Raw genomic sequence first — 13,726 nt, 5'->3', positions numbered from 1 at the left:
AGTCTGCTTCTGTCTTAAGAGCCATCTCAAAAACTTTCATGGTACAAGATTCACAGATCAAGACATCTTTATTGTCATTGTGCAGTTGCCTGAAGAACGAAATTACTGAAAGCAACCTATGTAAGGTGCTTAAGTATAAAAAACCCCCCAAACAACTGTACTGTCTATTGCTGAGAAATATAATAAGCTGGGACAATACACTTTACATCAATGAAGGAGGCCCATATAACACCCAGCAAATAACAAACTTTTTCCCAGGGTCTAACGAAGCTTCTCATCACAAGGACTCTTATAGAAATGTGACATCATTCACCTATAAGAGATCATTCCATTGCTTTGACCTAAAGACTGTTGACCACAGACAAAGATATTCATCCAAAATTCATAAAAAAAGATATAAAAAGATCAAACTTATCCTGGTGATCATCTATAAACTTTTGACAAGCTTTTTTTATGTTAAATTTGGTATTTAGGTTTTAAGTAATGACTTTGTCCTCTCAAAACTGACCAAGTAATGCTTGTGATAACACTTCCTTTTACTTCGCAAAAAGAAAGCCAATCTTCTTCCTCTTTCGGCTGCTCCCCGGGTTGCCATGGCAGGTCAACCATTTCCATCTCACCCTGTCCTCTGTATCGTCCTTTGTCACACCAACCACCTGTATGTCCTCACCTCAGCACATCCATAAACCTTTTGTTGGCCTCCCGCTTTTCCTCCTGCCTGGACTCTCCATCCACAGCATCCTCCTCCTGCAACCCCAATTCCAATGAAGTTGGGACATTGTGTAAAATGTAAATAAAACAGAATACAATGATTTTGCAAATCCTCTTCAACCTATATCAACTGAACACACCACAAAGACCAAGATATTTAATGTTCAAACTGATAAACTTTATTGTTTTTGTGCAAATATTTGCTCATTTTGAAATGGGTGCCTACAACACGTTTCAAAAAAGCTGGGACAGTGGTATGTTTACCACTGGTTACATCACCTTCTCCTTCTAACAACACTCAATAAGCCTTTGGGAACTGAGGACACTAATTGTTGAAGCTTTGTATGTGGAATTCTTTCCCCTTCTTGCTTGATGTATGACTTCAGTTGTTCAACAGTTTGGGGTCTCTTTTGTCGTAATTTGCGCTTCATAATGTGTCACACATTTTCAATGGGCGACAGGTCTGGACTGCAGGCAGGCCAGTGTAGTACCCGGACTCTTTTACTACGAAGCCACGCTGTTGTAACACGTGCAGAATGTGGCTTGGCATTGTCTTGCTGAAATAAGCAGGGACATCCTGAAAAAGACGTTACTTGGATGGCAGCATGTGTTGCTCCAAAACCTGGATGCACCTTTCAGCATTGATGGTGCCATCACAGATGTATTAGTGCCCATGCCATTGCTCCTGGTGTGTAGTGAGCTCCTTGTATGGCAGCACCCTGACATCGGGGTGAATGTGAGGCATAATTGTAAAGCGCTTTGAGATCTGATGCAGATAGAAAAGTGCTATATACACGTAAATGCAGTCAATTTAACAGTCTGGATGTCTTTTTGGTCTTTTCTGGTCTTTTTCCTCTTTTGTCTTGAGGACACAACATCCATGATTTCCAAAAACAATTTGAAATGTGGACTCATCAGACCACAGCACACTTTTCCACTTTGCATCTGTCCATTTCAAATGAGCTCGGGCCTAGAGAAGGCAGCGGTGTTTCTGGATGTTGTTGATGTATGGCTTTTGCTTTGCATGGTATAGTTTTAACTTTCACTTGTAGATGTAGCGACAAACTGTGCTAACTGACAATGGTTTTCTGAAGTGTTCCTGAGCCCACGTGGTCAGATCCTTACACAATGATGTCAGTTTTTAATGCAGTGCCGCCTGAGGGATCGAAGGTCACAGACATTCAGTGTTGGTTTTCGGCCTTGTCGTTTACATGTAGAAAGTTCTCCAGATTTTTGAATCTTCTGATTGTTTTATGGACTGTAGATGATGGAATCCCTAAATTCCTTGCAATTGAATGTTGAGAAACATTGTTCTTAAACTGGTGGACTATTTTTTTCACACAGTTGTTCACAAGTGGTGATCCTCACCCCATCTTAGCTGTGAACGGCTGAGCCTTTTGGGGATGCTCCTTTTATACCAAATCATGACACTCACAATTAGTGTCCTCAGTTCCCAAATGCTTATTGGGTGTTGTTAGAAGGAAAGGTGATGTAACACAGTGGTAAACACACCACTGTCCCAGCTCTTTTGAAATGTGTTGCAGGCATCCATTTCAAAATGAGCAAATATTTGCACAAAAACAATAAAGTTTATCAGTTTGAACATTAAATGTCTTGTCTTTGTGGTGTATTCAATTGAATATATACTCAACAAAAATATAAACGCAACACTTTTGGTTTTGCTCCCATTTTGCATGAGATTAACTCAAAGATCTAAAACTTTTTTCCACATACACAGTATCACCATTTCCCTCAAATACTGTGCACAAACCAGTCTAAATCTGTGATATGAGCACTTCTTGCTGAGATAATCCATCCCACCTCACAGGTGTGCCATATAAGATGGCTGATTAGACACCATGATTAGTGCACAGGTGTGCCTTAGACTGCCCACAATAAAAGGCCACTCTGAAAGGTGCAGTTTTGTTTTTACTGGGGGGGGATACCAGTCAGTATCTGGTGTGAACACCACTTTGCCCTCATGCAGTGCAACACATCTCCTTCGCATCATTAGTGAAGAGAAACACCTCTCCAAACGTGCCAAACGGCAGCGAATGTGAGCATTTGCCCACTCAAATCGGTTACAACGACGAACTGGAAGTCAGGGTCGAGACCCAGATGAGGACGACGAGCATGCAGATGAGCTTCCCTGAGACAGTTTCTGACAGTTTGTGCAGAAATTCTTTGGTTTATGCAAACCGATTGTTCCAGCAGCTGTCCGAGTGGCTGGTCTCAGACGATCTTGGAGGTGAACATGCTGGATGTGGAGGTCCTGGGCTGGTGTGGGTTACACGTGGTCTGCGGTTGTGAGGCTGATTGGATGTACTGCCAAATTCTGTGAAACGCCTTTGGAGACGGCTTATGTAGAGAAATGAACATTCAATACATGAGCTCTGGTTGACATTCCTGCTGTCAGCATGCCAATTGCACGCTCCCTCAAATCCTGCAACATCTGTGGCATTGTGCTGCCGTGCTAAAACTGCCACTTTCAGAGTGGCCTTTTATTGTGGGGCAGTCTAAGCACACCATGTGCACTAATCATGGTGTCTAATCAGCATCTTGATATGGCACACCTGTGAGGTGGGATGGATTATCTCAGCAAAGGAGATGTGCTCACTATCACCAGATTTGAGACTGGTTTGTGAACAATATTGAGAGAAATGGTGATATTGTATATGTGGAAAAAGTTTTAGATCTTTGAGTCATCTCATACAAATGGGCGCAAAACCAAAAGTGTTGCGTTTATATTTTTGTTGAGTCATTTGCACATCATTGTACTATTCTGTTTTTAATTTACATTTTACAGAACGTCCCAACTTCATTGGAATTGGGGTCTGTACAGTGAGGAAAATAAGTATTTGAACACCCTGCGATTTTTGCAAGTTCTCCGACTTAGAAATCATGGAGGGGTCTGAAATTTTCATCTTGTGTGCATGTCCACTGTGAGAGACAATCTAAAAAAAAAAAAAAATCCAGAAATCACGATGTATGATTTTTTAAATAATTTATTTGTATGTTACTGCTGCAAATAAGTATTTGAACACCTACCAACCAGCAAGAATTCTGGCTCACACAGACCTGTTAATTTTTCTTTAAGAAGCCCTCTTATTCTGCACTCTTTACCTGTATTAATTGCACCTGTTTGAACTTGTTACCTGTATAAAAGACACCTGTTCACACACTCAATCAATCACACTCCAACCTGTCCACTGTATCCAAGACCAAAATGCTGTCTAAGGACACCAAGGGCAAAACTGTAGACCTGCACAAGGCTGGGATGGACTACAGGACAACAGGCAAGCAGCTTGGTAGAAGACAACAACTGTTATGATTATTTATCAGAAAGTACTGTTATGATTATTCATTAGAAAGTGGAAGCAACACAAGATGACTGTCAATCTCCCTCGGTCTGGGATTCCATGCAAGATCTCACTTTGTGAGGTAAGGATGATTCTGAGTAAGCTCAGAACTACACAGGAGGACCTGATCAGTGACCTGAAGAGAGTTGGGAGGGAGCTGAAACTCCAAACCTGAAAGATTTGGAGAAGATCTGTATGGAGGAGTGGACCAAAATCCCTGCTGCAGTGTGTGAAAACCTGGTGAAAAACTACAGGAGACGTTTGAACCTCTTGTAATTGCAAACAAAGGCTACTGTACCAAATATTAACACTGATTTTCACAGGTGTTCAAATACTTATTTGCGGCCAGTAACATACAAATAAATTCAAAAATCATACTTGTGCTTTTGGATTTTTTTTTTTTAGATTATGTCTCTCACAGTGGACATGCACCTAAGATGAAAATTTTCAGACCCCTCCATGATTTCTAAGTGGAGAACTTGCAAAATCGCAGGGTGTTCAAATACTTATTTTCCTCACTGTATGTACCCTGGGTCCCTTGTGTGCACATGTCCAAACCATCTCAATCTCACCTCTCTGACATTGTCTTCAAACCGTCTGACCTGTGCTGTCCCTCTGAAAGTTCATTCCTAATCCTGTCCATGTTCATCACTCATCTTCAGCTCTGCCTCCTGTCTTTTTGTTAGCGCTACTGTCTAAAAGCTGTAGAACATAGCTGGTCTCACGACTGTCTTGTAAACTTTTCCCTTCACTCTTGCAGATATCCTTCTGTCACAAATCACTCCTGCCACCTTTCTCCACCCAGTCCACCCTGCCTGCACTTTCTTCTTCACCTCTCTTCCACACTCTCCATTACTTTGGATAGTTGTCCCCAAATATTTAAATTCATCTACTTTCACCACTTCCACTCCTTGTAACTGCACCATTCCACCAGACTCCTCTCATTTACACACATGCACTCCTTCTGGCCTTCTCTATTATTCTTCATCAGCACTTTTAGAGCAACCATTGCATCTGTAGTGCTCTTTCTTGGCATGGAGCCATATTGCTGCTCACAGATCTTCACCTCCTTTCAAAGCCTAGGTTCTGCTCCTCTTTCCCATACCTTCATGCTGTGGCTGATCAACTTTATGCCTCTGTAGTTACTGCAGCTCTGCACATCACCCTTGGTCTTAAAAATCGGAACAAGCACACTTCATCTCCACTCCTCAGGCATCCTTTCACTTTCCAAGACTTTACAGAACAGTCTGGTATAAACTCCACTGTCATCTCTTCCTAAACATTTCCATGCCTCCAGTGGAATGTCATTTGGTCCAGCTGCCCACTCTTCATCCTATTCATAGCTGCCCTCACTTCATTCTTACGACACTTCCTGATTTACTCTCGGCACATCATCTAGCCTTCTGTCTTTCTCTCATTTTCTTCATTCATCAACTCCTTAAAATAGTCCCTGCACCTTGTCAACACACTCTCCTCACTTGTCAGCACATTACCATCCACATCCTTTATCACTGTAACCTGCTGCACATATTTTCCAGCTCAGTCCCTTTGCCGGGCTAAACAATACAAGTCTTATCTTCATCCATCGCGTTTAATGTCTTGTACAGCTCGTTATATGCTATATGCCAATAACCTCATTCATGCTACCTCTTGATTGTACTCTCATGACTTCTCAAAGGACGCATGATTTGTCGGAATCTGTTTACTGAGTTGACACAAGTATCTATTTGTTTTAATCTATATAGTGGCATTATTTTTAATAATGGTTCCCTGATTGCCATGGCAACCCTCTTCCTGTATGTCTTGATAAATGATGGTTTGGATTTAGTGGTGGTACTAAAGTGTGTTTGCGTTAGTCATCCACCTTGAATGACGTGAAGCTATTCTGGACTATCACTATGTGCTACTGGCTACAAAATGAGCCTACTACTCCTATTTGATGAACAAAATCAAATGTACAGTGCATCCAGAAAGTATTCACAGCACTCCACTTTTTCCACATTTTGTTATTCTGTAGCCTTATTCCAAAATGGAATAAATTAATTTTTTTTCCCTTAAAAGTATACTCACAACACCCCATAATGACAACATGAAAAAAAGATTTTCTTTGGAAATTTTTGCAAATTTATTAAAAATAAAAAACTAAGAAATCGCCTTGGGGCAACTGTTGTTGTGATTTGGCGCTATATAAGTAAAACTAATTTGATTTGATTTGAAATCAAATGTACATAAGTATTCACACCCTTTGCTCCATACTTTGTTGATGCACTTATGGCAGCAATTACGCCCTCAAGTCTTCTTGAATATGATGACATATGCTTGGCACACTTATCTTTGGGCGGTTTTACCCATTCCTCTTTGCAGCACCTCTCAAGCTTCATCATGGATGGGGACATAGAGTTACATACGAGGTCTGTGAGAAAAGTATCCGACCTTTTTATTTTATGCAAAAAATATATGGATTTGATTCATATGTTTTTACGTCAGCCAAGCTTGAACCTTCGTGCGCATGCGTGAGATTTTTCACGCCTGTGGGTTGCGTCATTCGCCTGTGGGCAGGCTTTGAGTGAGCACTGGTCCAACCCCCTCATCGTTTTTTCATTGCGAGGAAATGGCGGAATGATTTGGGCTTTGTTCTATCAGAATTTTTTCAGAAACTGTTAGAGACAGGCAGCTGGAAACCATTCGGAAAATTCACATGGCTTTCAGTGAAAATTTTATGGGCTTCTCAGAGATTAAGGAGTGTTACTACCGCTTTAAGGACGGCCCACAATGGCGCACCGCGCTCCGAGCTGCAATCGACAGGCAGAAACGACCATTTCATTTCTAAACGGATGGCTGTATGGATCCAGGACCATCGTGTGCAATTTCTCTGGTTATCACAAGAGCTGGACATCAGCCATTTTCCAACAGATTTCACTTTTAACAAGAGATTTTGTCATGGAAAGCCGCGCGGAGGCTTCGCGCGTCACGACGGATTTGCTGATGGAGCGAGACAAAGAACACCTCCATTTTGGAGTGTTAGAGGACAAGTTGGGACATGCCCAGCTCTCCACAATTTCTCTTATACTCACTTGACTGGTAAGCCACTGAAAGCCGAGGGTAGGCATGTCCCAGCTTGTCCTTTATCACTCCAAAACGGAGATGTTCTTTGTCTCACTCCATCAGCGAATCTGTCATGACGCACGAAGCCTCTGCGCGGCTTTCCATTTCCTCGCAATGAAAAAACGACAAGAGGGGTGGACCAGTGCTCACTCAAAGCTTGCCCACAGGCGAATGACGCAACCGACAGGTAGGAAAAAACTCACGCATACGCACGAAGGTTCAAGCTTGGCTGACATAAAAACATATGAATCAAATCCATATATTTTTTGAATAAAATAAAAAGGTCAGATGCTTTTCTCACAGACCTCGTACATGACAGCTAGACTGGGGACTCCCTATACAGCTAATGTAATGCTGCCGTGCCTACATGGGGGCACGGCTGCTATTACCAAAAAGGGAAAAAAGGACACGAAGTACCCGGATGTGCAATACAGCGTGTGTGTTGAGTGAATGTGGAAGACAACAAGCCAGAAAAGCCAGAAAGAAAACAAAAACAAGAAAGAAATAAAAATAAAAACCCAAGACAGACACAGCTGTTTGCCCTCTTTGGCAATGGCACAGCATGGTCCTTGCCAGCACGCGGCCAGGCATGAGTCCTTACTCTAGCTTTCATATATGTAACTCTATGGATGGGGAACATCAGTGCATAGCCATTTTTGATCTCTCCAGAGATGTTCAATCAGATTCAGGTCTGGACTCTGGCTGGGCCACTCAAGGACATTCACAGAGTTGTCCTGAAGCCACTCCTTTGATATTTTGGCTGTGTGCTTTGGGTCATTGTCCTGCTGAAAGATGAACCGTCACCCCAGTCTGAGGTCAAGAGCGCTCTGGAGCAGGTTTTCATCCAGGATGTCTCTGTACATTGCTGCATTCATCTTTCCTTCAATCCTGACTAATCTCCCAGTTCCTGCTGCTGAAAAACATCCCCACAGCATGATGCTGCCACCACAATGCATCACTGTTGGGATGATGCCTGGTTTCCTCTAAACATGATGCCTGCCATTCACGCCAAAGAGTTCCATCTTTGTCACATCAGGCCACAGAATTTTGTTTCTCATGGTCTGAGAGTCCTTCAAGTGCCTCTTGGCAAACTGCAGGTGAGCTGTGATGCACCTTTTACTAAGGAGTGGCATCCGTGTGGCCACTCTACCATACAGGCCTGATTGGTGAATTGCTGCAGAGATGGTTGTCCTTCTTTGAAGGTTCTCCTCTCTCCACAGAGGAATGCTGGAGCTCTGATAGAGTGACCATTTCATTCTTGGTCACCTCCCTGATGAAGGTTCTTTTCCCCCGATAGCTCAGTTTAGACGGGCGACCAGCTCTAGGAAGAGTCCTGGTGGATCGGAACTTCTTACATTTACAGATGATGGCGGCCACTGTGTTCATTTGGACCTGTAAAGCAGCAGAAATGTTTCTGTACCCTTCCCCAGATTTGTACCTAGAGACAATCCTGTCTCAGAGGTCTACAGACAATTCCTTTGACTTCATGCTTAGTTTGTGCTCTGACATTCACTGTCAACTGTGGGACTTTATATGTAGACAGGTGTGTGCCTTTCCAAATCATGTGCAATCAACTAAAATTACTCCAGATGGACTCTAGCTGTAGAAACATCTCAAAGATGATCAGTGGAAACAGGATGCACTCAATTTTGAGCTTCATGGCAAAGGCTGTGAATAATTTTGTACACGTGATTCCTTAGTTTTTAAAATTTTAATAAATTTGCAAAAATCTAAAAAAAAAACTTTTTCACATTGTTATTATGGGGTATTGTGTGTAGAATTTTGAAGAAAAAAAAATTAATTTCATCCATTTTGGAATAAGGCTGTTGTAACATAACAAAACGTGGAAAATGTGAAGTGCTGTGAATACTTTCTAGATGCACTGCATGTGCTGCTGGGCTATTTCCCATAGAATCTTGACTGCACTCCTGACCTGAATGTTTAGCATTTTGCAAATACAACTGGCAATGTACATAAAAGATTCAATAAGTGATCTTTTGCTTCAACAAATCCAGTTATTTTTTGAAAGCACTAACAAGAAAATGGCTATAACAACACAAGCCTACATATGGACGTAATGACACACACGTGCAGATGCGACACATCCATCAAAGCATGCATTTATATTTGCACTCATCCTTTTTGCATCCAAACCTTGCAGACAGTTATCTGGGATACAGAGGCTTTTGCTGAGGTTGTTACAGAGACTATAGAAATAGGTCACTGCTCTGAATGCACACAAACATAGATAAATACACATGCACGGGCTCAAACAACGATATCTACATTTGCACACCCTAACAGTTACGATGGTGTATGCTCTTCCATTGCAGCAGCCTGTCCTTAGCTTTCATGTGTCTTCCTCTCTCTTGCTCCTTCGCTCTTTGCATTTCATTATTTAGCCCTGTCATCCTTTTTATCCCTTCCCTCTTATCTCTCGTTGTCCTCAAATCTTTTATTCTCTATTGACGTTTGTACAAAACGCATGCATGTGCAATTATGTTGCCTCTGTGGGTGTCTTCCAGGTCAGCAGGTCTGTAATGGAAGTATGACTGTAAGAGGGAGAATTGCCATCAGCACTTGGGTGCTCACATCTTGTTAAACATGAACACACTCACACAAACCCTCACCTTCTCCATGCTTTGATTACAGTCTCTCTCTCTTTTCCTTTCTGTCTGTGCAGTTGTGTCGTGGATGAGATGGATTTCTCGGGCATGGAGCTTGATGAAGCTTTGAGAAAGTTCCAAGCTCATGTTCGTGTTCAGGAGAAGCACAAAAAGTGGGAGCGACTCATCGAAGCCTTTAGGTGAGAGTGTCAGTTTTGCACACAACCAGCGTCACTGACTAACTGGCTGCACGTTTAATACATAACTACACAGCAGTCTAACACATGAGTGAGCATGACAGGTAAGAACACTGTGAACCACCTTTGCAAAAACAAACAAACAAAAAAGCAGTGATACACAACCAAGCACGCACATTTTACAATGACTTTGAAGCAGACATCTCATATGACACACTAAAAGCCTGTTCCAGGGAATTATGTGCCATGAAAGGCCAGTAATCTGTGGTTTTTGTTGCAAACACTCACCTCTGTAGGTGATTTCACTGATGAGAAGCACTTGAGCTGAGTGGAGGAATTCATTTGTGAAATCAGCTGCATGTTTTTATTGTTTTGTGACACCAAATTAAAAATAAAGAAGCTTTTTAAAACAAAAAATAATGGATTCTTGAAAGATGCACTCACTTAAATATACCATAGCTAAATCACCCCTTTTATCAGCACTTGGCTTCAGGGATGGATACAAGCACATTTCCCAAGTCACTGAACATAAATCAATCAGTAAGAAAACAGCAGTGATTCTGTGAACGGCCTCCGCCACAGTACCACCTGTTAACTGTCTAAGTTATAGATTTGTTAATTACCACTCACACACGATACATGCACCTTTATATGAACTCAAATTTGCATTAAATATTTTAAACTAATGATAATAATACACAGAAACAAAACAGGTCTGACACTGCTTCATGCACATTAGTTATTTGTCAACCTGTGATATTACACTACACATTTGATCAGTTCTGTCCAAAACTAAACCACTTTATATTACTGGTGTCATGATACCAAATATTTACCAAAAATACAAGTCAAACTACACTGTTCTTATTAACAAATTTGATGGCACTAACTAACCCTAACCTGTTCACATTCCACTTGACAAAAAACTATGAAATTAGATGCGAAGTTTGTCCTTTCATTTTACCAAGGCTTTAAAATAATAAATAATGTTAATGCTGCAGATAAGTAATCCCTAAACAGCAGATGCTTTACATCCAGACTCCAGAACACAGTGTAGTAATTGCATACTGATCCAGAATGGGCTGACTGATCAAGATGCAATCTGATATTTAATTCACAAGCTGAAACAAAATAGTGTCTTCCTAATCATGGTTTTACATCATGATGTCATATACGTGAAGTAGTTTTGATGCAGTCCTTAAAAGTCTACAAAGTGAAATCCTGATGCAGAATCCAGATCTGGATCCAGATCACCTGCAAAATTTAATGGGTCTTCCAAGGGGTAACACCAATGTGTGGTGAAAATTGGTGAAAAAATCGTTAGTTTTTTTTTTTTTTTTTTTTTTGGACGTAATCCTAAAAATCCAACAAAGTGAAGTATACAAATTGAAATCCTGATCCAGAATCTGGATCTGGATCAACTCCAAAATTCACTGGAGTCTTCCATGCCCTAATATCTATCTGTGGTGCAAATTTGGTGAGAATCTGTGAAGTCGTTTTGACGTAATATATAAAGAGAAATCTTGATTGAGAATCTGGATCCAGACCCAGATCACCTCCAAAATTTAATGGAGTCTTCCATGGCCTAATATCTATCTGTGGTGAAAATTTCTTCAAAATCCGTGCAGTAGTTTTGATGTAATCCTTCTAACAGTCAGACAAATAAATAAACGCTGATGATTTTACTACGTCCTTGGAGAACGTAAGAATATTTATTCTTTGAGCTTTAAGCATTCACAAATAGTGTTTATTAAATACATACAATAAAATTGTATGATATCAGTGTGCAACAGGTAAAGAAAAATCTACAGCAATTTATCTGTGCAAGTTGATTTGAAGTTGTTCAAATCAACTGTCAATAATAACTATGATATTTCTTGCTGGAGAATCCAAAAGAAATTAGTTTTAATATTAGTCACAGACTGAACAAGGACTAAGCACAAGCAAATAAAATGCAAGAATGAAAGACAATAAAAAATAAATAACACCAAAGCAATGAAACTCCAGATAAAAATTGCGCAGTATAAGTAGCAAGATTTTTAAATTCCATTCCATCAAAATTACTCAAAGCCAGTGACACAAAAGGATAAAACAGGTGTAAAATATCATCCCATCAAATTCCACATAAAACAGTAAAAGTACATCAATATAAATATAAATTACTAAAATATTAAAGTAAAAATTTACCCATAATTGCCACAGTGACAGAAGGAGACCCAGGTACTTGGATTGAAAAGTTTTGGGACCTGGGCCTTAAAAGTATTAAATATTTGGGCAGATCTGATGTCATATGGAGCTGATTTCATAGTGCATCCAGCACACAGGTGCCTCAGTGTTGAAAACCCCAGTGACTGGAGAAGTCCAAGGGCACACCCATGTTCACTTTCAAGAGGTGGAGATGGATTGGTTGTCTTCTTGAGTGGGTACCATCCAGGGAGTGTTTCTGTGGTGTGGTTAATCCAGTGATGCACGGCACCAACACATGCTCCTAGACTTGTCTTTGTGTTGACCATTGTCTGACATGTCAGCTCAAAATTTCCCACAGGTGATTAACTGAGTTGAAATTTGCTTTCTGAAAATCAAAAGTCTACTGAACAAAGTTGGCAGTCAGTTTTACAGTTACTCAGCAGTGTATGATCACCAGACATGGACATGTAATGGACATGTCCATGTTTTGAAGCACACAAACAGCAGCTATGTTTCCCCAAGTTGACTTTTTTAAATCAAACAGTACATACAACGTATACAACGTATACTGGGGTGTACAGCATCAGTTGTACACCCAGCACAAAGTCTCCAGTGTAAATGTCATTGCTGGATTTCACCTGGAGCAGTTGGCATTTTATGTAGTATGCATCCGCATCCTCTAAATAGCAATACTACCTGTGTTCATGTGGGTGTGTACATCTAATAATGAGGCATGATGAGACACAGAGCTGTTGCGCTGGTATAGCCCATCACCAGAAAGCATTTGCACCTCAGACCAGCAAGTCCAACTCTCTCTAGTGTTGTATAAAGAGCGTAACAGTCAGACATGCCTTACATAAGCGGCTTCACAACACACATGCACTCTGCCCGGACATATCTTAGCCACTCACCTGTAATGATGTACAACTGATATTGATAAAAAAAACATTTATTGCCATTGTAGCAAAAGAAAAGAAAACAAACAACGACATAAAACAAAAACAAAAGAGAGCAGAGTATGAGGAGGAAGATAAAAAAAACCCTCATATTTTATGAGAGAGCGGTCTCCTCCCGACAGGTACCGTATTTTCCGGACTATAAGTCGCACCGGAGTATAAGTCGCACCAGCCACTTTATCCATTATAAAGAAAAATAAACCATAAATAAGTCGCACCGGAGTATAAGTCCCATGGACATACAGGTATGTTAACTTAACATGAAAAGTTCAGATGATAATATTGTGACGGCTACCGTTTTCAGATGCATATTTCACCAGTCGTAACTTACAATCTGCAGAGTATGATTTTCTTTTTGGTGGCATTTTTCGGGCCTTCTCCGTTGTCTTGTTAAGTTATCAGTAACGTTGAAATTTTATTTTTCTATGGTAGTCAGAAGTCGCAGGAACAGTCACACAAGCCTCGAGTGCCCTCTCGTGAGCTGCATTTTACCTACAGATATGTTTGTATTTTGCGGACCACATTGCGAGCCGAACCATGCAGCACCTACCTGCGCAGCTCATGACCACCCAGCGGTGTCGATCCAGCTCCTTCCAAGTGCAGAC

At 40.9% G+C, this 13,726-nt stretch overlaps 1 protein-coding gene across 1 annotated transcript in view; it reads left to right on the top strand.

Moving 5' to 3' along the window:
- iqsec3b (IQ motif and Sec7 domain ArfGEF 3b) overlaps positions 1-13,726 on the top strand; it is a 126,894-nt gene that overhangs the window by 60,814 nt on the left and 52,354 nt on the right. The window contains 1 exon segment of the mRNA XM_034176577.1: positions 9,859-9,981. Coding sequence (XP_034032468.1) covers positions 9,859-9,981 — 123 coding nt within the window.

Source organism: Thalassophryne amazonica, chromosome 8 (genome assembly GCF_902500255.1).
Source record: "Thalassophryne amazonica chromosome 8, fThaAma1.1, whole genome shotgun sequence".
In the NCBI taxonomy this organism is placed as follows: Eukaryota; Metazoa; Chordata; class Actinopteri; order Batrachoidiformes; family Batrachoididae; genus Thalassophryne; species Thalassophryne amazonica.
This window is presented reverse-complemented; position numbering and strand designations above follow the sequence as displayed.